Source organism: Habropoda laboriosa, unplaced genomic scaffold, assembly GCF_001263275.1.
Source record: "Habropoda laboriosa isolate 0110345459 unplaced genomic scaffold, ASM126327v1 scaffold311, whole genome shotgun sequence".
NCBI lineage: Eukaryota > Metazoa > Arthropoda > Insecta > Hymenoptera > Apidae > Habropoda > Habropoda laboriosa.
In genome coordinates this window covers 41,111-67,539 of record NW_017100426.1, presented here as the reverse complement: position 1 = coordinate 67,539, position 26,429 = coordinate 41,111, and the positions used below count along the sequence as shown (strand labels likewise).

At 33.7% G+C, this 26,429-nt stretch overlaps 1 protein-coding gene across 1 annotated transcript; it reads left to right on the top strand.

The window, feature by feature from the left end:
* Positions 1-8,822: 8,822 nt before the first annotated feature.
* LOC108575530 (alcohol dehydrogenase [NADP(+)]) lies at positions 8,823-26,283 on the top strand. Its single transcript, XM_017938352.1, has 4 exons — positions 8,823-9,086; positions 19,467-19,634; positions 24,164-24,517; positions 25,909-26,283. The coding sequence occupies exons 1-4, from the start codon at positions 9,018-9,020 to the stop codon at positions 26,281-26,283; spliced, it is 966 nt and encodes a 321-aa protein (XP_017793841.1). The 5' UTR covers positions 8,823-9,017.
* Positions 26,284-26,429: the final 146 nt, after the last annotated feature.

Below are 26,429 nucleotides of genomic sequence, written 5' to 3'. Positions count from 1 at the left end.
TACGATTTATTCTACTGCTAATACTTTGACATTACCTGCAATCAAACATAATTTGTTTAAAGCACTGAAATCAGCTTATTTACTTTACTTTTTACTACAGCATATTCTAGTACTTTTTATAATTTCGTTAAATCGAACAAAACAAAAAAAAAGAATTTAATTGTTTCGACTTTTCTCAAAGAAACTATATTAAAATATATTAGATTGTTACATAATAAACGTCGCTTTCCGACGAGGTCCCACTTCAGCCATTTCAGAAATCATAATTGTTTTGCATTTCGTAACAACAATTTTCATTTGTGTACTGTTTTGTTCAGAATGCTTCAGACTACTACAACCTTCACTGGTTTAACAATATTCTTGAATCCGCTGCGTTCTACTTATTTCAAAATGGAACATGCAGAAACGCGATTTTCGGACTACAGTAAATTCTCCACAAGTGTCAGTCCGCAAGAAACCTAAATCTGACACTTGTAGAATCAGGAACAACGTTTTCAAGCCAGACCATTACAATCTTCACTGGTTTAGCAATATTCTTGAATCCGCTGCGTTCTACTTATTTCAAAATGAAACATGCAGAAACGCGATTTTCGGACTACAGTAAATTCTCCACAAGTGTCAGTCCGCAAGGAACCTAAATCTGACACTTGTAGAATCAGGAACTACGTTTTCGAGCATCGCTCCCGCCTTTGTAGTTTGCCGAACGTAGACAAGAACAGCGAATAAAGATAAGGATGAAATGTGAGTCGAGGCAACCAAGCGATTTAAATATCAACTTTTTTAAGTTTACGTTTTTTTATCCCGAAATTTTTCTTAACATATTGATGAGATTTTTCTGATGAAAATGACATAATTTGAACATTTACTTATTGACAGTGAACGTGTTAATAAGTAAATGTTGTTCAAATTATATCGTGTTTGATCTCATTTTCATCAGAAAAATCTCACCAACATGTTAAAAAAAATTTCAGATGAAAAAAAGTAAAATTAAAGAAATTATATTTTTCTATTATGAATTGTCGAGCCGTGAAATCTCGTAAAAGAAACCGAGTGGTGTAGCGTTACACGCTTGACTGACAGCGAGGGAGATAACATAGGCGCAGCAATGACGCAGCCTAGGCGTAGAACCATCTATACTGACACTTGTAGAATCCAAACTGACTGACACTTGTAGAGAATTTACTGTACATATTTTTCTTCGTGAATGTAACTTGGCCAAAATGACCCTGTAGCGGAGCATACGGTAAAACAGTATGTAAAGATTGAGGAGCGTGATTCCTCCTGGTGCCATCTATTGATTGGGTAACAGGTCATGGATGGCGCTGGGAGGATTATTGGGCGCCAAAAACTAGGCCCGATCGTCATTTGGTTTACCCGATTGGCAGATTATCTTGCTCGGCGTCGATGGAGAGAAAGACGGCACGCGCTCGCGTTATATAAATTGTGCAAAATAAAGTGCTTCACCCAGATTATAACCCTTGTGTTATAACCCCTTCTTGCGTCAAATTATAACTTACAATGAAAGATGGATATTGTATGACAACAGAAAACGGTCTGCACAATGGTAAGTGTTTAATCCTCGACAGGTATGCCGGCTGCCCGACCCTTAGATTTCTTAGCATGTAGTTCTATTGTATATATTTTTTCGCCTTCGTTCGTTTCGTAGCAGCGGTAATTTTATGACGCCACGGCAATCGTAGTCTTTCAATCTAAGAACTTGTTTTTACTTGAATCTTCGCCCCCTTTTTACTTGTACATTTTTGCATTCATATGGTGACCAGAGCCGAAGCGCGTCTTAACGTTGTCTGTTACGGTCATTGTTCGAGGCACTCGGAATTCCCGCGTGCGTCACTCAAGGGTACGCTTGGTACCTGAGAGTGACCTATGGTCTGGGGGGTGGCATTTTCGTGTAGTTTTCCCACCTATGATTTTAACCAATAGTTTTCGCCAACCACCCTTCCCTGCCACTATCGAAAAATGTATTCAACCTATCCGAGGGCCTCACCCCCGCGATGGGTCCTCGCACAGAGATGTCGTGGGACCTTTCGCGGAAAGGAAAGCCAGAAGTCATCTGACAACGCCACGAGTTACTCCTTTAAGGAGTTTAGACCAATAGCAATAGTTGTTTTGTCCTCCTAATCACGGAGGTGGTCCTTCGAAGACGAACCTATTAGATTTAGTTGGCACACCACGTGCTAAATTCGACAAAGCTCGAAAGTTGGTTGCAACTACCACGAGCACATCCTAACAGTAAGATAAAAATGGGACTCCTAAACACTTTCTAACAACAAAACACCATGCAAAGATAATTATAGTGACTGTATGGTGGAATTGGGCAGGTGTTATACAGGGTGGTCAGTAACTAGTGGTAGAACCGAAAAGGGGGCTAATTCTACATCAGAAAATAAATCGAAAATGTAGAATAAAATTTTTTTATATATGTTACGTACGCAGACTAGCCGAGACATCCGCCTAGGGCTCACCCTCTTTGAGATAAAATAAACGAACGCGTTTCGTTCTCATCGGAAAATTAGGGCCCCCACCACCAAAAAATAGAGATTTTTGGGTATATAAGGGCATGATTTCCGATGCTCGGGGGCAGAGTCACTCTGAACTTTAAAGTAGAGCAGTATTCTTATAGTCGCCGTTTGACACAAGCAAGATCGGGCTCAATTCCCTTTCAAGCAACTGAGCATAATACTTATCTCGTAAGTGTCAACTAGACATACTTGTCTACGACGTCGCCGCGTACTCGCCGTGTAAAGTCGAGAAGGAAGATTCTTGCTCAGCCAGGAATCAACCAGTATACTTTATCTTTAGACCATAGTAAACTTTTGTAAACTCAATTATTATTATTAGAATATAGTTACTGTAGAATTACTTCAGCCTATATTCAATTAACCATCTCCTTGTAACATTAGTAACGAATCAGCTAAACTCACAAGGATATATCTTTACCGCTCGAGGTGTATCTGACATTACGATGCGCACTGTCCTCACAACCACCCAACCTTTCCATCCTTCGGAAAACGACGTAGTAACCACATACGTCGAAGATTCCAATCCTATCGGACTTGTTGGACGACGACGTATCACCCACAAACGGTGAACGTTCCGACCGGTCCACCAACTCAAACCAATATTACGCTCCGTGTGAGGACACGACAAGCGTAACTCGTAACACTACATTTTCGATTTATTTTCTGACGTAGAATCACCCCCTTTTCGGTTCTACCACCAGTTACTGACCACCCTGTATACCACCTGCCCAATTCCACTATACAGTCACTATAATTATCTTTTCATGATGTTTTGTTGTTAGAAAGTGTTTAGTAGTCAAGGTATCATACAAAAAGGGCTATAATTCGGAAACAAAGTCATACCGGGTATATGAGCTTTTCTTCTCATTTTAGCGTACGGAATTCATCCCTGAAGTTATGCCCACGTTTTGAAACGCCCTGCACATAGAGATGGATCCAAGACACAAATCGGTTCTGGATATTGCAGTAATCAGCGATCAACTGTCAATAAAAAATAAACTCTGCCAAGAAACGCCTATCCTTGTATGCGGGCTTATTACGTTAAGGCGCGCCATCGATCTCATACTACCGACCAAAACAAAGAGTTCGCTATCTTTTGTGATTCCATAAATGCCACTTCATCAATCCAAAACCAATGGACAAACGACCAAGTTATTCAAGAATGCCAAATCTATTCAAAGAAACAACTCGATCGATATTATCTGGATCCCTCTCGTGTGTACATTACGGGGAACGATAGAGAGACAGCCAACGCACCAACCCCTGACCACTGTAACAATAGCCTACCCCCAGAAACTCTACTCCTTAACCTAAAATAAAAATAGAAAAAAACTGAAATAAAACATGGAATTCCCTACCTAAACCCCGAATAACGACTATCTCAAATGACTTCTTCAACACGTTGACTGCTACGTTGATCACCTGTGACCGGAGATTGTTTCCTCTATAGGACCACGGTGGTCATCAGTGACCGGGGGGCCTCAAATATTTAGAATATGTAGTTAAAATAAAATGAATATCTTCAACTAAAAATTTTGAACATCATAGCTAACTAGACATTATTTTCAATTTAAAAAAATAATAATAAAGCATAATAAGCATAATACATATAATACTATGCTTAGAATAATGAAAATTTTCTTGTGACTCCCTGAGCAAAACATGTAAATCTGACGTGGCAGTCAACGTGTTCAGAAGACTACCAAGACACAAATCTTACCCACCGATATCATAAACAGGGATGAACCCACGACATGCGAACAGTGGAAAGTTCACTTGACGATGGAGCACATTATCATTCGCTGCAGCAGATACTCCATCGACAGACAATAATTCAACATAAGATGCACTTTGCGCGACAATCTGAGGGACTACAAATCGATTCAGAACTTACTGAACTATTTAAAGCATACCAAATTGTATAATAAACTGTGAACCTAAACATTAAGTCGCTAATAACCCATAAATGTGGTTGATGCGCGACTTTAAACCAATAAAAAAAAAAAAACTTATGTCACAAGGACAAAAATGTATTAATTCAAATGGTTCTTACTTTGATTAAAAATTTGCATTTCATTTCGAGTTATTCTTATTAAAGGGGGAACCCTAATTGATGAGCACTAATTTAAAGAAAGAACGATTAATGAGTAAAAATGAAAGTTTATTCAAGGAGTTATTTAAACATTTGTCAGGTCGTGTGTTTAAAATGTTGTGCGGCGTGCAGCATAGGGGTTGTTCTATTTATCTGAGACAAAAAAATTAAAGAAGGTTCTGTTATCTAGGAAATTGCGCAGAGAGCAAACCTCGATTTATGAAAATAACTGCAAAATTGACAAAATGGTGGCAGATTGAACAAAACATTTCGACAACAAGTTAATATTAATCTACAATATTTTCTAATACTCTTATTTTCTCTAACGTGTACTCCATTTTTTTTAATACTCTTCTAATCTTATTCGTGTTTTGCACATGTTTACAAATTTCAATATAAACAAAAAATATTGATATCCATCAATATTAAGGAAACTAAAGTCTGTTCAATTTTAGAGTAACCTCGCTCTCGGACCGATTTTCGTCCGTTCTGCGCAGTTCCCACTACTACCTACCACTGTGACGCATGCGATTGGTCGTAGCGCTATTTCGGCTAAGCCCAAGAACGACGACAATGTAAACAGTGCATAGAGTGGAGAGAATCTACCCGGTGGTCTAAAAGTATGCGCACCTATTGTGTGCATGTTAACGCAGCGGTTTATGACAGACGAATAGTGGCTAATTGTATGAATTTAGCCGGACAAAATAAAAATATCAATATTTAGGAAACGATTCAAAATCATTTAAATTCTTAAAAGACATATTATAAAGTACCTAATTTCATTAGGCACAAAAAAAAAGAAAAGAGAAAAAGAGTATATGAAAGCGTCACGCCTGGAACAGTAGACGGAGAGCGTAGCAGAGGGCAGACGGTACGAGGGGTTTGGACGTTCTATGTAGCTCAGCTTTAGGCACGTCCCATGCACGAAGCGAGGTTACTCTTAAATTGAACGGACTGTATAAGCCTGAAACGTGTGCCCTATCTCAATATGAACAACCACATGGCTTCCATAGTATTAGAGATCGATCGGAATTCTGCGATCCGTGATTCGGTTATTCCTATGTATCCGCGGACGAGCGTTGCCCGCCGATTTTCTCTTATTTTACGACTAGGGCTCTGCACTCGTTTGGCTTCAGTCGTGAACAAACCTCCAACACATAGTATGTAATACCTTTTCTAATCTATAAATTGTCTCTATCCTCTGTATATACCACGGTCATTTATGAAACCATGACGGTGCACAAAATAACAAATTATTAATTTATAAAAAAATATTCGCACTTTAATTTGTTATTGCAAAGAAAATACGACAGTAATTTGTATAATTCTGGTACGGACGATAAAAAATATAGATATGTGTGTAAAGTTTCAAACCAATTATTAATTAAGTATTACTTACTTTCTAAGATATTATGGAAGTCATTTTTGAAAATATAATTTCAAGATAAACGCCATTAAAGTTTATCCTAGATTTTCTACACTAACAGCTATACATATACTTTCCACGCCGATCAGTGATATCAAGGCCATTTGAAATTCTCTTTTCTTGCTCAAAAATTTCTTGCACAGAACATTATTCACTTCTATGATCGTGTTCCGTGTAATCGTTATAATTCGAAGGAATTCTTCGAAGTTGCAAATTTCGAAGCGCAAGACGCGATAACTCTTACACGGGAGGAAATTTTGTCTCAAATTAATGAAGCAAAAGGATTATGGATGCACTTGGTTTATAAATATATTCAACAATAAAAAATTATTAAACAAATAATTTAAAGTGGTCGTGTCGGTGTTAGACTGAAAAATGGGTAACTGTCTGGTGATTTGAGAAGTGGCCTTTATATTCAAAAGTGTATTTGGGGTGTGTCGAAGTAGGTCCAATTTTCAACCTCCGATTTCAAGGGTCCCCGAGCCACGAGCATTCCACCCACTCCGGAATTTCCGAGATGGTGGAGTGGGGCATGATCGCGACCGGGGAATCGGGCCCACGAGGCAATTGGTCCTAACGGGATTTTGAATTGGCATGTTTGTGTGAGTGTGGCTTTACGACACGTCATTAGGTATTGAGGCAAACTGATGGGCACCAGAAGGGCGTGTAGCTTGCAAAACGTAGCGGTTCAATACCCATAAACACCTTCTGGGCCTCGTCCTCGAGTAAAATGTTAATTAAGCTACAAAAAAAAGAAGCACTCAAAAATAGCTTAGACCGATCGTCCGTGTCATAAAGTCGAAAGGTAAAGTTTTCATGTTTGTCAGGGAACCGTCCATTGTCACGTTCGGTACCGAACAGATCGCTTTCTTTTTATTGTAATATTATAAACCCACATAAAAGCCATTCAACATCAAAACGTACAAAACTGCGATCATTGTCACCGATTTTTTTTAAACTTACAGCATTTGTTAATAACCTCGAAAAACTACACTATGTAAATTTTTCTGTTTTCTGTCTCGAATGTTTACGAATTATTCAACGTTAAAATTTAAAAAAATTGAACAAAGTCAGCCAACGAAAGTCACCACTTTCCTCGTATTATTTCAACTGTATTTAAAGATAATATTTTGTTCTTACATTTATTTTAAAGCTGAAAGAATACTGTTTCATTTGATGTATACAATTTGTTATTAACAAATACAAAAATAACCAATGTTAAAGTCTCAAATACCTATTTAACGCTTGAGACCAGCACTTGAATCAATTCTAAAAAATACTATTCGATTCCATGAACTTTACTTCTGTAAAATATAAAAAAGATACAAGGTTTACAGAACCGTGAGTTTTTTACAGAACCAAGGTTTACAGTGCCGTGAACATAAATATTTTGTTTGACACGCTTCTAGAATTTGTATTTTCATCGTTTAACCGAAATATACGTTATATAATTAAAATATATAAAAATAATTAAATACTCTAGACCGCGGAGTGCAATTTGAAAATCCTACTTGTTTACAACCTTAATTGAATTTCTTCCGACTATCAATAAATGCTGCGTATTTGAAAAAGTCGACGACTATGTACATGACCGTAATTCTCGTGCGCTTTCATGTGGAAAATAACTTCGTAAACTGCGCACAGCATCTTTCAAACGTCTGTAACTTCGTTAATAAATAATTCTGTAATTTCAAATTTCGTTGTAATACAAACATATACTTATCAGACAAGGCAAGAAATCGATACTTTTTTCCCACCCAAGCGAATACCCCCTTAGCACTAACCGTACCGGCACTTTATGTATGTATACCTATCAGAGGTGTACGAGAACCCAAAAATGTCGGGTCGGGTCGGGTCGAAAATTTATCTCGGGATCGGGTCGGGTTCCCGAAAGTATCTCGTGATTCGAGATTGTCGAGATTCTCGAAAATTATCGGAGAACGTTGAAAAACTAGCTTTTCCACACGAAAATATAAAATAAATCATATCTATCACATATTTGCTTACCATTTTCGTTCCATGTTCTATTTCTTATTTCTAATCCCGAAATTCTCGAGAATCCCGAAATTCTCGAGAATCCCAAAATTTTCGAGAATCCCGAAATTCTCGAATTCTGAGATACTTTCGGGACCCGACCCGAGCATCGGGTTCCCGACATATTCGAGTTCTCGCACATCCCTGATACCTATCCTTACCGTAGGCGGTCAAATGACCGGTTATGAAATATGTAATATTTTTCCGAAGGGAATATAGGTGATTGTCAATTGAATATAGGAAACAACGCAGAAAATAGCCTTTAGATAATAATAAAATAAAATGACATATTTGCATTTTTATTTTTAACGGGAAAAAACAGATGCATGGTTTTCAATCAAATTTTAAAACCGGTCATTTGACCGGGCGTGGTACGTTTAGTGTCGACAAAAATTTAAATATGTAGGCAGTATTAACACCTTATCGACGAAAGACTCGATTCGAATACGAATGACGCAGTAACGCGTCAAATAAATATCAAGCACTATTATGTAGGTTTTTTTTACAAATGTAAATATACTTCTTTTCTTATGTTATAATAGTTGATTTATCAGTTTTTCTATTCAAAGAACAATTTTACAGCACATATCTATGCATTTTCACTTACCGTATTAGGTGTAAGTAATCAGCGGAATAGTTCTGTCGATAAGATATTAAAACTTTGTTCAGATATTTCTAACAAAGCAAACGTTACGGAATTCTTCCTGTGCTTCCTTTTTGTTATGTTCTTTGAAAACTACAAACCTTGAATGTCATGGAAGAATGAATATTCTCAATAGAAAATTACAAATTCTGTCGTAATTATTGAAAGTGCTGAAGGTTTAAAGTGAGTATACACTTGAAGTGAAAGTAAGTACAGTTACTCTGAAAGATTGGAGACGGCGTTCAGTTATCTCACGGAACTCCTACTGCACACATCTACATAATGGAGAAGAAAACTATTCTGCTCCCAAACGGACAGTTAATGCCAATAGTGGGCTTTGGTACATGGCAGGTACAATTATTTAACTTATACACGAGCTGTAAACGTTTCTTAGCTTCTGCACTTTTATATATTCTTAACATTATACTACTTTCGAAATGAAACGCAACACGTCAACAATTGGAAATGTTATACAGATATTCGTTCAATTCCGAATAATACAATTGTGGTTTCTGAACACTTTGGAAAAACTTTCATTTGGTTCATATATTCATTTTATGCATTGCTGGAAAATGTTATTTTACTAGTTTGTCTTTTGTGCAATGTCAAAATGTTTACCGTGATAAAATTATTTATTCTTCAAGTGAATAAATTTTAGTTATGAATCTTATGTAAGAACTTTAATTTTCAAATTATTACCGAAATTTGTAAACAGCAATCCTGAAAAACTTTATTATTAACTGTCTAAATGTTGTATTTCATGTACCCTATACCAAAATTTACTTAACTTAAATATCCTTTAGTAGTATGTATTTATGAAACAATACTAAATTTTAGAATAAAATTAAACTTATTTCAAGTCTGCTTATATCTAATTGATTATTTGATACACAGTAAATATCGGTATTTTATATTTATTAAATCAACAGTATTACAAATAAAAATTTATATTTTCTTCGTGCTATTATTTTCGATACTTTTTATTAAAAAGATATAAAAACTATTTTCAGTCTAATTGTACAAAATTATGTTTTAAATAAAGACACAGTACAAATAAAATATTTAATTAATTACAACTCTTTATTAAATACTATTCAATAAAACATTGTTTTTCATATGAAATTCATAGACTGTGTAAACAGTAAATGGAATATGTATTACAATAACTATAGAAGTTGTTAGAGAAAACTTTAAAAAATTGGATGATACTATTAATTTGATTTCTCTGTGGTCCTTTAAAAGGTGCACTAAAGAAAAGAAGTTTTAAAAAAATGTCTACATATATTAAAAATGTTTCATGATACAATCTGTACACTATAAAATTATGTTTGTTACGTACTTATATTAATTAATCAATTTTCCTTAAACCTGTATTTTAAGAATTTTTAAAATATGTGGGTTAACAACAAAAAGAAGAGTGGTTAGCCACTATGTAAGTCCGCAAGCTTACACAGGGTGGGTCACGAGAAATAAAACATCTGAATATCTCTGTTAAAATTGAAGATAAAAGAAAATGTCAAAAAGAAACATTATACTGTGACCTTGAAATGACCTTGATTTTCACGTGTAACATTTAGTTTCTTAATATCACATGTACCGTTAACGGAAAAGTGATCTTCGAATATACACAAACATGATTATCAACAAACTACAGGTACAGTGACTCCCACTAATATTCAGACACTCTTTATAATATTCGGACACTCTTTAGAACAGTATAATTTTTTTTAAATTCGACCTAACGACTTCAATTTTTTTTTGTTTTTTTTTTTAGAAATTAGGATTAGTATACTAGATGACGTGTAAAAAAAGTTTTAAAAAATTGCAATTTGCGGAAATCGCGTAGAAAATTGTAAAGGTCACTGTTTACAACTTTTTTACCTTGGTAATGATGCAGCTAGTTAATATTCATCGTTTTTGTGACTATAGCAGCCTTTTATTTTAAGCAATACGTGAATGTTCATTTTGCAACGAAACCTCGTAACAGTGGGCAATTTTCAAGCAAGGTAAATTAGTACTTGGAATCGACATAAATTATTAATATCAATCTCGTTAAATAGAGGAATGTTTCTACTTTCAAAGTCACATTTGGTTTTTTGTTATATGCAAATTCAATTCAGTGTATTACTTCAAATATCGGAGCATGAGGTGTGGGGTAATTCCAGCCAGCTTTTAACATTGCGAAGAATTAAAAGAGGTAGTTTATATTTACATTACATTTGCAATAGTTATCATTTTCATCATATTTACATTATTTTAAGTTATGTTTTTCCAAATGAAAATATTTCTAGGTTCTAATGTTGCTACAAAAATTGAAAGAAAACCAAGAAATTCAGTTAACAAAAAAAGTGAAACCACTGCTAACTACAAAAAATAATAAAACTTTTTTTTATTAATTTAACAGTTTTCTTACCTCTTTTGTAAAGAAAAATCATGGCCACTAGTGGGGTAATTCCAGCCAAATGACCTTTTTTCGTTGTATGTTTCCAATTGTATTACGACGTAAATTTATGCCTTCTCGGTTATACTAATACAAACGAGACACTTCAAGCTATGAATTAATATCAAAAAATTAACAAATGTGTAACTTGTTCAAATTTTATAGCATTTCTTGCTTATGTAGCCGGAATTACCCCACTCTCCCCTTCAGACTGTTTTTGCCATCGAATTATTGCAGTACAATATACACGAAAACATAGAAAATATATTTTTCTATAATCTTTATTAAATTTACTGCATATCATATACCAAATTTAATGATAACATTATCATAACAAATTTACTTTCCCCTCTTCCTGCAAATATAAAAGAAAAGCAGTGCAGCAGAAACTTTGCGCAGAAAAACATAAAATTACGTTATTAATCATTTATTTGCGTAAAATTATCTGTAATAAAATACCTCCTGCAGGAGGATAAGATAAGATTGAGGAAAAATCATCGAAAAACATAAACATTACTGATGAAAATGAAATAGAACTTCCAAATATTTCAAGGGATGAGAATATTGACTTTGCATAGTAACTTTGAGTCAATTAAAAAGAAAAGGGCGATTGTTTTGAATTATAATACAGAGAGTGACACTGAATAAAATTTATTTTGGTTTACTGAATTATCATTTCCTTTTTTTTTTTTTTTGTCAATCTATGTGAAATATATATTTTTATAACTTATACCGGCTTTTCTTTCTAGTATTTTTGTTTTCTACTAGCAGACTCTATTTACGCGATTTTATTCCATATAAACAAAAAAACTGCGTGAAACGAGTACAGTAATGTCTCTACAAGTGTCAGCCAGTTTGGATTCTACAAGTGTCAGTATAGATGGTCCTACGCCTAGGCTGCGTCATTGCTGCGCCTATGTTATCTCGCTCGCAGTCAGTCAAGCGTGTAACGCTACACAATTCATAATAGAAAAATATAATTTCTTTAATTTTACTTTTTTTCATCTGAAATTTTTTTTAACATGTTGGTGAGATTTTTCTGATGAAAATGTAGGGCCGATTCTACAATTGTCAGTCAAATGTAGGGCCGATTCTACAATTGTCAGTCAAATGTAGGGCCGATTCTACAAGTGTCAGTCAAATGTAGGGCCGATTCTCCAACTGGCAGTCAAACGGTAGGGGCCAACTCTATGTAATGTAATACAAGGAGTCTGTTTTATCTCAATACAGTGAAATATCTGGCGTGACAGTGAACGTGTTAATAAGTAAATGTTGTTCAGATTATGTCGTGTTTGATGTCATTTTCATCAGAAAAATCTCATCAATATGTTAAGAAAAATTTCGGGATAAAAAAACGTAAAATTAAAAAAGTTGGTATTTAAATCGCTTGGTTGCCTCAACTCACGTTTCATCCTTATCTTTTATTCGCCGTCCTTGTCTACGTTCGGCAAACTACAAAGGCGGGCGCGAGGCTCGAAAACGTAGTCCCTGACTCTACAAGTGTCTGGTTTAGCTTCCTTGCGGACTGACACTTGTGGAGACATTACTGTACTCCGCGTAAATCGAAGGACAGGTGTGATGTATCAACTTATCGGTATACGTTTAACAATGTCTTACTCAAAAAAAGAGAAGATCGATCTGATTTTCATTTATCACGAAAAGCATCAGTTCCTTAGAGAAGTTATCCGTCTGTACAAAGACCGATTCGCTGACTGCAGCAGTCCATACCTTTCTAGTTATTTATGTACATTTAATGAAAAAGATCAATAAAACTGGTAGTGTTGAAAGCAAAAAAAAAACCTTTAAAAGTGAGAAGTGTAACACATGAAGCAAATGCGGTTAATGTTCTTGTTGCAATAAATATAAATCCTTAAGTTAGCAGTAGACAGCTCTTTCAAGAAAGTAATGTTAGCCAATCAAGTATTGTGCGAATACTTCATTCACATAAATTCCACTCACAAAATAATTAGGTCTTGTGTATCTATTTCATCGAAAACGGTCAAAAGATTATTTCAAAGTCTTGCAGAACGTGTAAATGCCTGTGTTACTACTGAAGGTCACCATGTCTAAGGGGTAATTTACTTCAATAAACTGAATGCATATTTTAAAGTTGGCATTGCTTTATCCTACATTTTGTTAGATTAAGGTCATAATATCCTATATGGTTGAATTCGTCTTGACATCAACTACTACGCTATGAAATGAAAAATATATGGAGGCATTTAAGGGAGTATTCTAGTCTAGAGCATCAGTTTTTAGATATTTTTTGAGATTTTTTTACAAAGAAACCATAAGACTTTTTGCAGATATGTTTATTCATGTTTTTGAAAGTTAGTTATAATCAAATAATTATGATTTTTTGAAAAGTCTAGACTAGAATACCTCCTTAAGAAACCATTGATGAGCTTTAAAAAACCTTGAAGATAACGTCAATCAGAAGATTTGTTTATATCATGATATTTGTCCCCTTGAACAGCTCCTCTTTGACATTTCCTTCTATCTTCAATCCTAACAGAAATATTTAGGTATTCTGTTTCCCACGACTTATCTTGTATAGGCTAATTATATTTTTAATTATATTTTGCACACATCGCATCCCGCAATGCAACGAAACCAATGAAAAGAAAAAAAGAAAATTCGCAGAAACATTGCCCCAATAAAATTATTAAATTTTGAGACAGAGACTATTCTTAGATACCCAATATTGAAATGTTTTTAAGAAATCTGCATCCTTTGTAGAGTATGTGTACAGAATTGTGTCTTATAAGGGAAGATGTCAAGATGTAACATCCACTTTCCAATGAGATTTTGCACAATGATAGAACTTAAAATACTGAAGCTCATGATTTGGTTTTAGCTATACATGGTTAATAGTTTACGATATATTTACTGTTAAAGTTTTGGAAAGGGCTTGATGGCGAGAAAACTATTATTTTTTTTATACACAAGTTTGAATGTGTATACAGTAATACAGTCCATAATAAAACTACAAAACACCTATGATTTTAGTGAATATTGTGATATAGTTCTTTAGTAATCATTTATATGATTGATTGTAATAACTCTGACAACTTCAATTTAAGAAGAGATTATTTAGAATTGCAGGTTTCATAACAAAAAGTAAAGCGACAATACGACAAGACAGAGAATTCTTTTTTTGCAAAATTAACAAAAACAATTTATGGAAAGTAAACTTCATTTACTTATTAATAATGTGTAGTACCACCTTTGTTCTTAATAACTTCAATTATTCTGTTTGGTAAGGATTTACACAAATTTAGAATAAAATTTATAATTTAATGATTTCCACTTATTGAAAATACAATTTTTTAATTCTTCTATATTATTAAATTGTTTATTTGTTGCATAAATTTCTTGTGCGAGCATCCTCCAACAGTTTTTAATGATTGAAATCAGAGGATTAGACCATGATAATGCTTCCATATATTTCATTTCTAGAAAATTTTTAACATGTTTTGCAATGTGCACATTTGCATTGTCATGCTGGAATATAAAATATTCTAAAATCATTTAACAGACATGCTTGGTTATTCTTGTTTATTTGACCATATATTAAATATATATATTAAAGATATATATAAAAGAACATGTTTATATATATTATGAAAGATTTTGAACTGCAATTTTAGATATTTTGTAGAACTACATAAAATACTACTATATGTAGTAATCAATAACATTACGAATGAAAGAAGAAGAAAATTCTTGGTGAAACAGAATTTTCCTTAATTTTTTTACATGTCTTATAGTTTTGTAGTAGAGTGTATAAGTAATACTAATTCGAAATAGTTATTGCTAAATGCAGTTATTACTTTTACCTCATCATGGTAACAAATCAATAATTGCAACTGATTATGACCAAGAAATTGTATTTCTATGGATTGTATTAATGCTTTAATTTTAAGTTTGTTTCATTGACTTTCAATTCCCAATATGTTTGTGGTTTTTGTATGTAGTATTTTAATTAGAAATAAAAGTATATGTACATCAAGCAGTTTGTAAATTGGAGTATATTTTGGTAGTAGGATTTTTAAAGTGCATGTTGATAATATTATCATAATATTTTCATCTTTAAATATGCAATCATACAAAGCAAGATTGGCTTAATCAGACCAAGAGCCTGTAATATCGTAAAAGGCTGCATTTTTTCACATAGGGTTGTTATATTGTTTAGAAATTGTTCACATATAGAGGTATACAATTTTCCTGATGTTGAACGAGTAATTATAACATTGTGAAAGTAATGTCGTTTAGTTTATATCTTTCTAAATTTGTAATCCAAGCTCCATTTGCTTCTTAAAAGCAAATAAAAGCTTTGAGTAATAATTTTCATATAAAAATAAATGCATATTGCACCATATATGAATGACTCATTTTATGTAAACTGTAAATACTGGTTTCCATATTCTTTCCCCCTTTAATTGACAGACTCCTTGTGACTTTAGTATAACACTGTACCTTGGTTTGATTTATTTTAATGACATATTCAGGGTCAAAATTATGAATAATCTGAAATATTTTTGCTGTCTCCATACCTGGTTTTATACTTTCCATTTACTTTTTAAGACATATTTTGTTATTCTTCAGTATCGGAATTTAAAGTTTTTCATTGAGTGGCTTGATGTTGAAAATTAAGAATCTTTATTTAAAAATTGAAACGCAATCGCTATTGCCCATTCCTATAGTAATCACACGTCTACAGCATTTGTTTTTTTCTTGCAAATTTTCCAAAAGTGATAATACATATATGAATTAATTTTAATTTATATTTGACTAAATCACTATTTTCAATTTATTTTTTCTACTATAATAATTGAAGTGCATATCTAAATCTCAAATATTACAATATATATGAAAATTATCAGCTGTACGTTCATTTTCACTCAAAGAGCTCATTAGGCTATCATCGTCACTTTCATACAACAAATTCAAACCAGACACGTTGCAGGAATTATTATTTCTAATGCTCACACTGAAACTATATAATTATATATTTGTAATATTTGTTCTATAGGTGCACTAAAAGCAAATTTAATTAGTGTAAAATTCTTGTAGTCTCAGAGACATCAATGTTTACAAAGCATAATAAACAAATCACATATTCCAGACATCTTTGTATGTCAAGAAGTTAAGGAATTATGTAGTTAGTCCATTGCATTGACCAGATTCTCTTTCAGGATATATATATTGGAAGTTTTTAAATAATTATCTGCCAATATTATTGAAAGCTGACCCATGTGCAACAACAATAATATAATTAATACAGTTTTGATACGATGGAGCTCATACGTACTTTATCACAGCAATGCTATGTGGCCTATATGGTCTTCTAGATCATCAGATGTGTCAGCACTAGATTTCTATTTTTAAAGAGTAATAACCTAGCTGTCCACTTTCTTCCTAACTGTCTCTTCTGTCTACTTATTTCATTAAATACATCACAACAAATTTATCAGCCACCATTATTCTAAATTGACGTTTACATAGAAGAAAATAATCATATTGAATACCTATTATAGCTTTGCAATGTAAATAGTTGTTAAGTAATGATTAGATTATACATTCACATATTGGCAGCACTGCCACTCATTCAAGTGTGGCAACACTTTTTTGTCAGTCCACGAGTCAAGTATTCGTGGCACAAGCAACATGTTTTCTTTTGTATCTGATCTTTGTAACTCTTTATTAAAGAAATAAATATTATTTTATATTGTTAACCAGCCGCATCACCACTCATTTAACAATAGTACTAATCTTTAAACAATGTATGTACATCTCCTTAAGTTTTTGTTTTTAACACCATATTTATAGAACTTTTCAAATCACCTCTTTCAAGAAGATCAGTCGTACACATTGTATTCTACTCAGTCCTAACCTTACATTTTTAAACTTTATTATTATTTGCTTTTTATTTCTGAAAACTTTTAGTATTTTTACCTTTAATTTTTATATTTTAATAATAGTATAGCAAGCTTGACAATCTACTAATATTTTTTAAACCATTTTAAAAACATACAGTACATAATTACATACTTACGTATATACGTAAATAGGCATGAATATCTAGTGATAGGTTATTTGCTTGTACACAATTATAATTTTTATATATTTATAATCTTGATTGACTCATCACTTAACAGAAATCACACTTGGCACATAAAGTATCTTATAGAAACTTTCAGAGGAAGTACTTTTGTTAATTCCACTAACATATGTATGTACTTATTTAAATCTAACCGTTTTATGATACAATTAAAAATGACGCGTGTTTTTAAACACTACATATTTCGATTATCGCTCGTACCCCATAGTACTTTCAATATGGTCTGAAGACAATATCAGTAGAAGATATTATTATTATAAATAATAATGATAATATTAATGATAATATTAATATTATCATATTATTATTATTAATATTACTATTATTTTATTATTCTTTAAGTATGAATAGGGCCATTTATTATACATATTAAAGGTACATACATATGTACTTATTATGGGGTACAAGTGGTAGACAACCGACTGTAATAACAGAACATGTGGCTTGCTTATCTAAAACGTACTTAAAAAGGTACTTACATCAGTCCTTTTCCAGCTCCTTGTGACGCTAATTTTAAAGACTACATCCTGCAAAAGGGCTCATTTTGTTGGTAGAATTTCAAGGAATATGACCCTCTTTTTTTCTTAATTTGAACACCTCTAGCCCATCACAGAGAAATTTACAAAATAAGAATTTGTTTATGATTTTCAGTATTATAAAATCAATTTTTCAAACAACAAAAATATTATTACAATAGGGCAATTCTTCTAGATAGAAACAAAAAAACTAAGCTTAATTCGATCAATAGTTTCTGAGATAAAAATTGATAGATACAGCCCCTTTTCATAAAAATGGGCAAAAATTGGCAAATTCAAGGGTTCGTATTTTTTAAACAGATTCGAAACCAGCTAAACGATGACTTAAACCCCCCCTAATTCCACGTGTACTACATTATATTTCATTTAGAACAAAATCCCTGATGTCGACGTGAAAAAGTGATCGATTTGGCGTGGAATGATCCAAATATTAAATACACAGAAAAAGGATGCTGTTTATTAAGGAGTATACATATATCAAAAGAAATATCACATTTTCTGGCACAATGATTTATTTCTTATTCATTATTAGCATTGATGTTCCTTTAAATAAATAAACCACTAGTTTTGCTGAAATTCATAATGCCACAAAAAAAGCTATGCTACGTTTATTTCAATTATCGAAATGCATGTTATAACTGATCTTTACGCACTATCTAATTATTTTTTAGAAAAATTCATTTGTTTAAAAAATATATTAAAAATTCGAACTTTTTTTGTTAATTTTTCATGCAAGATGTTAATCCATTTTCATGTAAATTTGTGTACAGATATTCTTGGCTGAAGTACAAAATACGAATAAATTAGAATATCGATTTTTTACATTATAATAAAAAATTATAACATTCGTTCTTTACTCACATTTTATGCAAAATGCAGTATTGGATTACTTACGGTCGTGAAGGTTCTAAACTTTCATAACTTCTCAAGCAATTACATCATATTAGGTATTGGTAACGAATCCCCCAACGGCCAGAATTGGTACTGCAAGTATGAAGCGTACTATGTACATACAGTGACTCCCACCAATATTCGGATACTCTTTAGAACAGTATAACTTTTTAAAAATTGAACATAACGACTCGAGTTTTTCTTTCTTTTTTTTTTTAGAAATTAGAAGGATTAGTATACTAGATGACGTGTTAAAAAGTTACAATTTGCGGAAATCGCGTAGAAAATTGTAAAGGTCACTGTTTACAACTTTTTTATCTGAGCTTGTAATGAAAATTCGAAACATACGTTTTGTAGATCAATGTCAATTATACACGTGCTGAAAATTTCATCGAAATCGGTTGACTGAGAAACAAGCGACAGGCCTCGAAAGATGTAAGAATATTCAGATTTATTACAGTTACAGGCCAAAAGTCGTGGAATAGTGCGATTTTCACAATTGTTAATTTGATTTCGATTTCGATGAAATTTTCATTCGTACCAACATTAACCGATTTAGATGAAATTTTCAGCATTCGTATAATTGACATAAATCTACAACATGTATTTTTTAAATTTTCATTACGGGCTCAGATAAAGAAGTTGTAAAACTGTATATAACTGTAGAAAGTTTCAATGTTCAATTTTGAATAAATTAACCAATTTGCGTGAAAATGAAAACGTGAATTCTAATGTTTAAGGCAAGTGAAGAGGAACTACAGGGTGCATTAAATGTCGCTTTGGAAGCAGGATATAGACATATTGACGCAGCACCAGTGTACGAAAATGAAGGGATAATTGGTAAAGTTCTTAAAAAATGGTTTGATTCTGGAAAAATTAAACGATCTGAAGTCTTCGTCGTCACAAAGGTAATACATATTAATAAATACACGTGCTGTATTTAATGTTATCGTTCGGCCATGCTGGAGAAGATTATAGTATAGCACACCAGTTTTATTCTATCCTATATACAAAGGAACCTTTCTTACATGAACAATTCGTTGTGTTTTCGCGATTTCCACGATCTTTGGAATTTACCTATTTTGTTACAATTTCCCGTTAAAAAATTTTCTTTCCGTTTTATATATTATATAACGACAAATATGTACCTGTTTCGTAGCTGGTGAAATAGCGTGGTGACTCCGCGATGGTGGGAAAATGCCACGAATTGAGTTTTCGAATACCGATTTACTGCAACAATTAGATTTAGAAACGGTTGATGGTATACGAAGTATGTTCGATGAGAAAACAAACACGATTAACTAACTGCTTCGTGGATTCCGAGGATCGCGGTGTGTGTTAAGCCACGTCCTCGTTGCTTCGACATTTGATAATCGGTAAAGTCGTTCGGCAATGTAAACACAGCGTTTCGGCTTGTGCCGCATGGCTTGAAAAGCCGATCGAGTTCCCGACTGATGTCGGTAAACGTTAAAAGAAATCGTATCGAAAGCAGCAGTGTTTCGTTGAAATTATACGTACATAGAAAAGATGCGTGTATGGAGATGCATATTCAACATCACAGTCAGATTTTATTGAGCTATCGGATGCGATCAACGTACGGGAACATGGCGGAGAGACAGAGAGAGAGAGAGAGAGTGGTCGAATGAAAATTTTTAAATTAATATACACCTATCCCCCGATTTACACGGTACTTTATTTACACGATTTCACTTTTACACGGTTTTCAAAATAACGGCTTTTCAGAAATATAAACTGTTAAAAATAAAAGTTTATGCTGCGCACATATTTGTACAGTCATTTTTTAGTACCGTTCGTTTGTTAACACTGGCATTAAACCAAAAAATAAACGGAATTTCCCCCTTTTTTGCATACAAAAAGCATTCATATTGTAACGTAAAGTTTGCTGCCGCGCCGCGGATCTTTCATTGGCGACCGGCTATTTTCGCCTTCATCGATCGTTCGCTCGAAACTAAACCCTGACCCTGAATATTTTTTATTTTTCATGCATACTAAATTATGCGCATTTTCTTTTTTCCCCGATTTACACGGTTTTTCATACAAAAAGCCATGATTTCGATTTACACGGTATTCTGAGGAACCGATCATCCGTGTGAATCGGGGGACAGGTGTATATGTACCGCGATCGACCCAACTTGTGGAACCGTTAAAATAAAAATTGTAAAGATAGAAATAAGAGACATGATGTATTATTAGAAATAGCAGTGTCCTTCGTTGAACATTTGAAGATTTTGTTGCCTTAACGATGAAATGGGGACGTACAGTGACTGTCACTTAACATCGTACACCTAGCGGTTCGGCTGATTTTTTTCAATAAAACATGAAAATTGTACTATTAAGAGATTAAAACTCATACACAGGCATATAGTTCAATGCTTCTTTATTTAATGTAGAACAAAAATAGAATAAAATTTCTAGTAATAGTCAGTAAATGTTATGCCTACGTATTTGGTAAAATCAGTTCCTCGACGACTAAAACGTGTTGAAAATGCATTTGGTTACCCTACAAAATATTAATATAAGTTATTTATGTTACATATTATTGTAAAAATGTATCTAATTCTTTCTGTACGATTTTCACTGACAGCTAAGTTTCATACGTAATGACAAATTTTATCTAAACATTTTGTTATAGTTTTGCTATACATATGTCGAATAAAGAAGCATTAAACTATATGCTTGCATATGGGTTTTAATCATTTAGTACACGTTTTATTGAGAAAAATAAACGGCCGAACTGCTAGGTGTACGATTTTAAGTGACAGTCACTGTATATGTATACCACAAATATTGGCAAAGCCGATCGGCTAAATCGTACGAAGTAGGGACACGGTTTCAGCACCGGAGAGTTTTTTCTCTCGTCGAAAGAAAAGGCGTCGCACAGTGGCCAAAATTCAATTTTCGAAGTATGCAGCAGCTTTTTGCTACTACAGAACATTTGTTGTATATACATGGGTGCATCAAATGTCGTTTGAATTTTTTAAATATATTGATTGGTTACTAAGACATAGGCCGTCAAAGTTGACGAACTTTCATGCTCCTTAATGTCTTGAAAATTGGAGCACGTTTAATGTGTCAGGAAAGTTTATGCAAAAAAAATTCATATGTAAAACATTGTACCACTAGAAACAAAGTAAAATATCATTGAATCTACCTTTGTAATGCCCTTCTCAATATATCATAAATCTTAGTCATGTTTTAATAAAACGGAAGGAAAACAAAAGTGTTATTCATCGATATTCACGCAGTGACAAGTTTCTTGATATAATGTTACATGTCAGGTACTATATCCAATTGAGAAAATTTGCGCCTTTTTAAGATATTTAAATTTAAAGTGCCAAGTAGCGGTATCCACAGTCTGTCCCACGAAAACGTATCCACGATATCTCTGCAAAGGTTAATATATTTGTAAAAAATTTAATGTGAAATAAAAAATTTATCCAAAACACTAATACAGTCTTACTTAATAATGGTTCCAAGATTATAACTTGACCAAGTTTCGGCTTGGAGCGGTCGGGTCAATACGGGAAGACAACTTTCGAGAGATCTGCTTTTTCAATGATTTAAACGAAACTTGCACTGTATTAGCGAACGATAAATTTTTGTATATGTTATACCATGATATATGTAAAGACAAATCGAAAAATGATCAATTTTCACAAAAATTGACTTAAAAACAACGTTTACACCATATTAGATCCTTCATTTTGAATTTTGCATCTTTGGTAAGATATTTGAATTCAGCAACTCTAGAAACATAAGAGTACCAATTTTTATGAAAATCGTATGAACTTATGAATTATGGCCAGCTTTTCGTGAAATAGCACCACTGTGCGGCTGTCCGTGCTCTTCAGCCTGGCGGTGTGCCGAAAAAAATGGTTCACGTTCACGCTCTGCGACCCGAACATAAACATGAAACGGCTCTCGCAACGAACGCGAGCTCGTTTAAATCCTTAACAGTACCTGTTTTCGGATAGTGTGATTATTTGATCACTCTATCAGTACGTTTAGCACCTATTCTACCCCTTTCCCAATTTTTTCCCACTTGTTAGTGTTGTTTGTGTAAGCACCACTTGAAAACAAAGAATTAAAGTCAGGATAGTGTGGTATCCCAAAAATAATTTATTCTGTATTCCTAAGCGATTCTTAAGGTTTCCGGCGTCCGTCTCGCCCGACGGCTATTTCCAGAATGTTCGTTCCACGTCGTATCCCACGTTGCTCCGAAAAACCGTTGGAGCCCCCTCGTTCGACTTTCCGGGGAAAGGGCTTAGTTTATGGTACCCTCAGGTACCCGCGCGCTTTCTCTTCCTGGGTGACAAATTCCAGGCCACCACTTCGCCGCCGGAATCTCGCATTTCTTACATTTGTTTAACCGTTTGATTATTACAGAAATCTGACCAAAAAATGCCAAGCGGCGCGATCGTACTTTTTTTCATTTGATGTCGGAAAATTCCAAAAATTTTATTTTGGACATTTTCGTTGAATACGAGTGTTTGGAAATAGCACGAAACAAAGTAAAAATTGGTTATGTACAGGATTTTTGTTCAATTTTTTATAAAAAAAAAGATAGACCGATTATAAGAAATAGAATAAAATTTACACTTCGTGGTCCCATGCGGTGGCACTTTTCGATATCGAATACGAGGAGCGCGACATGCTCAAACGGTCAATATGGGTTGTTGTCGACATAATTTTCTGTCAGTTGATTAATTCTTCATTACAAGCGTTCTCAGTGATTACGCTGAATTATAATCTAATAAATAAGAATGCTTGAAATTCATCTCTTGAACATTAGGTTTACGGAATCCGTCATTTTGACGCATTTCGAACTTCACAAGAAAAATTACAGAAACCGTTTACATTTCTCTCCTACCACTTATGCTTATTATAAATTTTATATAAATATATAATATTACATAGTTTCATTTATAAGTTAATAACGTGCAATATTTTACATACAGTTGCGGCCATTAATTTCCGGCCACATTTAGAACAGTATAACTTTTCTGAAATTGAACCAAATGACTTGAGTTCTTTTTAGAAGTTAGAAGGATTAGTTTACTAGATGACGTGTACAAAAAATTTTGAACAAATTGCGATTTGTGGGAGTCGCGAGGAAAATTGTAAAGGTCACTATTGTAATGAAAATTTAAAACGTAGGTTTTGCAGATCTACATATGTCAATTATATACATGCTGAAAATTTCATCGCAATTGCAGTTTTTTCAAAATTTTTGCTAGACGTCATCTAGTAATCTAATCCTTCTAACTTCTCAAAAAAAAAACTCAAGTCATTTGGTTCAATTTCAGAAAAGGTATACTGTTCTAAAAGTGGCCTATGTACATTTAATATTTGTTACAACTGTTTAAAATAATTATTAAAATGAATGTTACAAGTGATAACAAATCTATGGTTGCAGCTTCCTCCAGTTGGAAACAGACCAGAAGACGTCGAATACTGGATTAAAAAATCTTTGCAAGATTTGCAATTAACATACGTAGACCTTTACTTAATTCATACGCCCTTCACGTTTGAAAAATCTGGAGAGGAGTTACATCCGTTAGATGAAAATGGGAAAATTAAACTCGATAACAGTACGAATCCCGTAAAAGTTTGGACTGAAATGGAGAAACAAGTAGAATGTGGGCGAACAAAGGCTATTGGACTATCGAATTTTAACATTCCCCAAATTGAGCGAATTTTAAACAACGCAAAAGTAAAAGTGTCGATGTTACAAGTTGAATTACATGTCTACTTTCAACAAAAACAATTGGTAAAGTATCATTTTTTTAAATAACTTCTTTGCTAAACAATTATTTAGCGGAAATGTTGATGTCCGAATGCTCTATTAGTCCATGCAGTATTTACTTTCTTCTATAAAAATTATCGAAACGAAACCTCTTCACAATATTTCAGTATGGTATTTACATTAGAAGCGTTCACAGAACTATAATAATGTCGTTAAAACGAAAACTGATAATGTTATCAGTTGAAGCGAAATGTGAAATTATTAAAAAGTTGAAAAACGGCGAGTGTGTAAGGAACTTAGCACAAGATTATGGTATTGGAAAATCCACGATCAGTGGTGTAAAAAATAAAGAACGATGGGACCCGTAAGATTTTATGTAGTGTTCCATTGTTTGGTTGTATCGTTTGGTCTAAAATATATGAAATTTGGTATAGGGAAAGCTGTCATAATATAATGACAATTCGGATAATATTATTATTCAAACATATTAATCGAGGTTCTACTGTATGTACTGTTAATATTTCTTGCAAATACCATAGTACTAAATATACAGGGTGTCCCGTAACTCTTCGAACACCCGGAAATGGGGGGTTGCTGAGGTGACTCTGAACAACTTTTTCCTTTACCAAAATGTTGGTTGAAGCTTCGTTTTTGAATTATTAACGAAAAACACTGGCCAATCAGAGCGCGCGTAGAGTCCGCGCTCAGTGACGGGAGCACAGCGACTCATCCGCGCGCGATCGTGAACAAACGAGTACGCGCGACTTCTCGGTTATCGGTTGCTGTTAAAAAAATGTGACTCTGCACCGCTATTTTTATAAGGCTTAGAGAAATGGTTTGTTGCCGTCATTCCGGTGCAAAGTCAAATTTTTGTGACAGAGACCGATAACCCAGAAGTCACGCGTACGCGTTTGTTCACGATCGCGCGCGGATGAGTCTCTGCGCTCCCGTGAATGGACGCGGGCTCTACGCGCGCTCTGATTGGCCAGTGTTTTTCGTTAATAATTCAAAAACGAAGCTTCAACCAACATTTTGGTAAAGGAAAAAGTTGTTCAGAGGCACCCCAGCAACCCCCATTTCCGGGTGTTCGAGGAGTTACGGGACACCCTGTATTTACCAACAAAAATGGCAAACTGCAATGCGGATACATAACTTTCTATTGAAATACAATGTATATTCTTGGATATACAAATTGTAATGAATAAAAGAGGAAAGTCATTCTTATAAAAACACACTTTGTTGACATTGCAAACCGGTAAAGAACTCGTTGAGAAAAAGCAATACGAAAATCCAAAACAAAAAACTGTTGAATTCAGCTGAATTTTTCAATTCTAAATAATTAAAGATTCAAATCAATTTACCAATTGTGTCTTAACATATTTGTTACGTTTTACATTTAAAATAACATTTTTCAGGTAAAATATTGTAAAGAAAAGAACATACCTATGACGGCTTATTCGCCGCTTGGTTCACGGGGGCTTGTTAAATTACTGAATAAAACAGAAGAAATTCCAGATATGCTACAAAATGATGTCGTATGTAAAATAGCAAAGGAATACGGAAAATCATCTGCACAAATTTTACTGCGATATATTGTGCAAAATAAAATCATCGTTATCCCAAAAAGTACGAATCCTCAGAGAATTGAAGAGAATATACAATTATTCAATTGGGAACTTAAATCAGAAGATATGGAGAAACTGAAAAACCTGGACCTTGGTGAAGCTGGTAGGATTTGTGACTTTAGTTTCTTTAAGGGAATTGAGCAACATGTTGAGTTTCCTTTTTAAACATCGTATGATTCCATATGGCTGGAGTTTTCTACACTGTAATGCATACAGCTTCCGATTATAATAGGAGATAGTGGTACAAAATATTTGTATAACAATCTTGTGGTTCGACAAAGTCTCTCGAAGTCTATAAAATAGATTTCGGA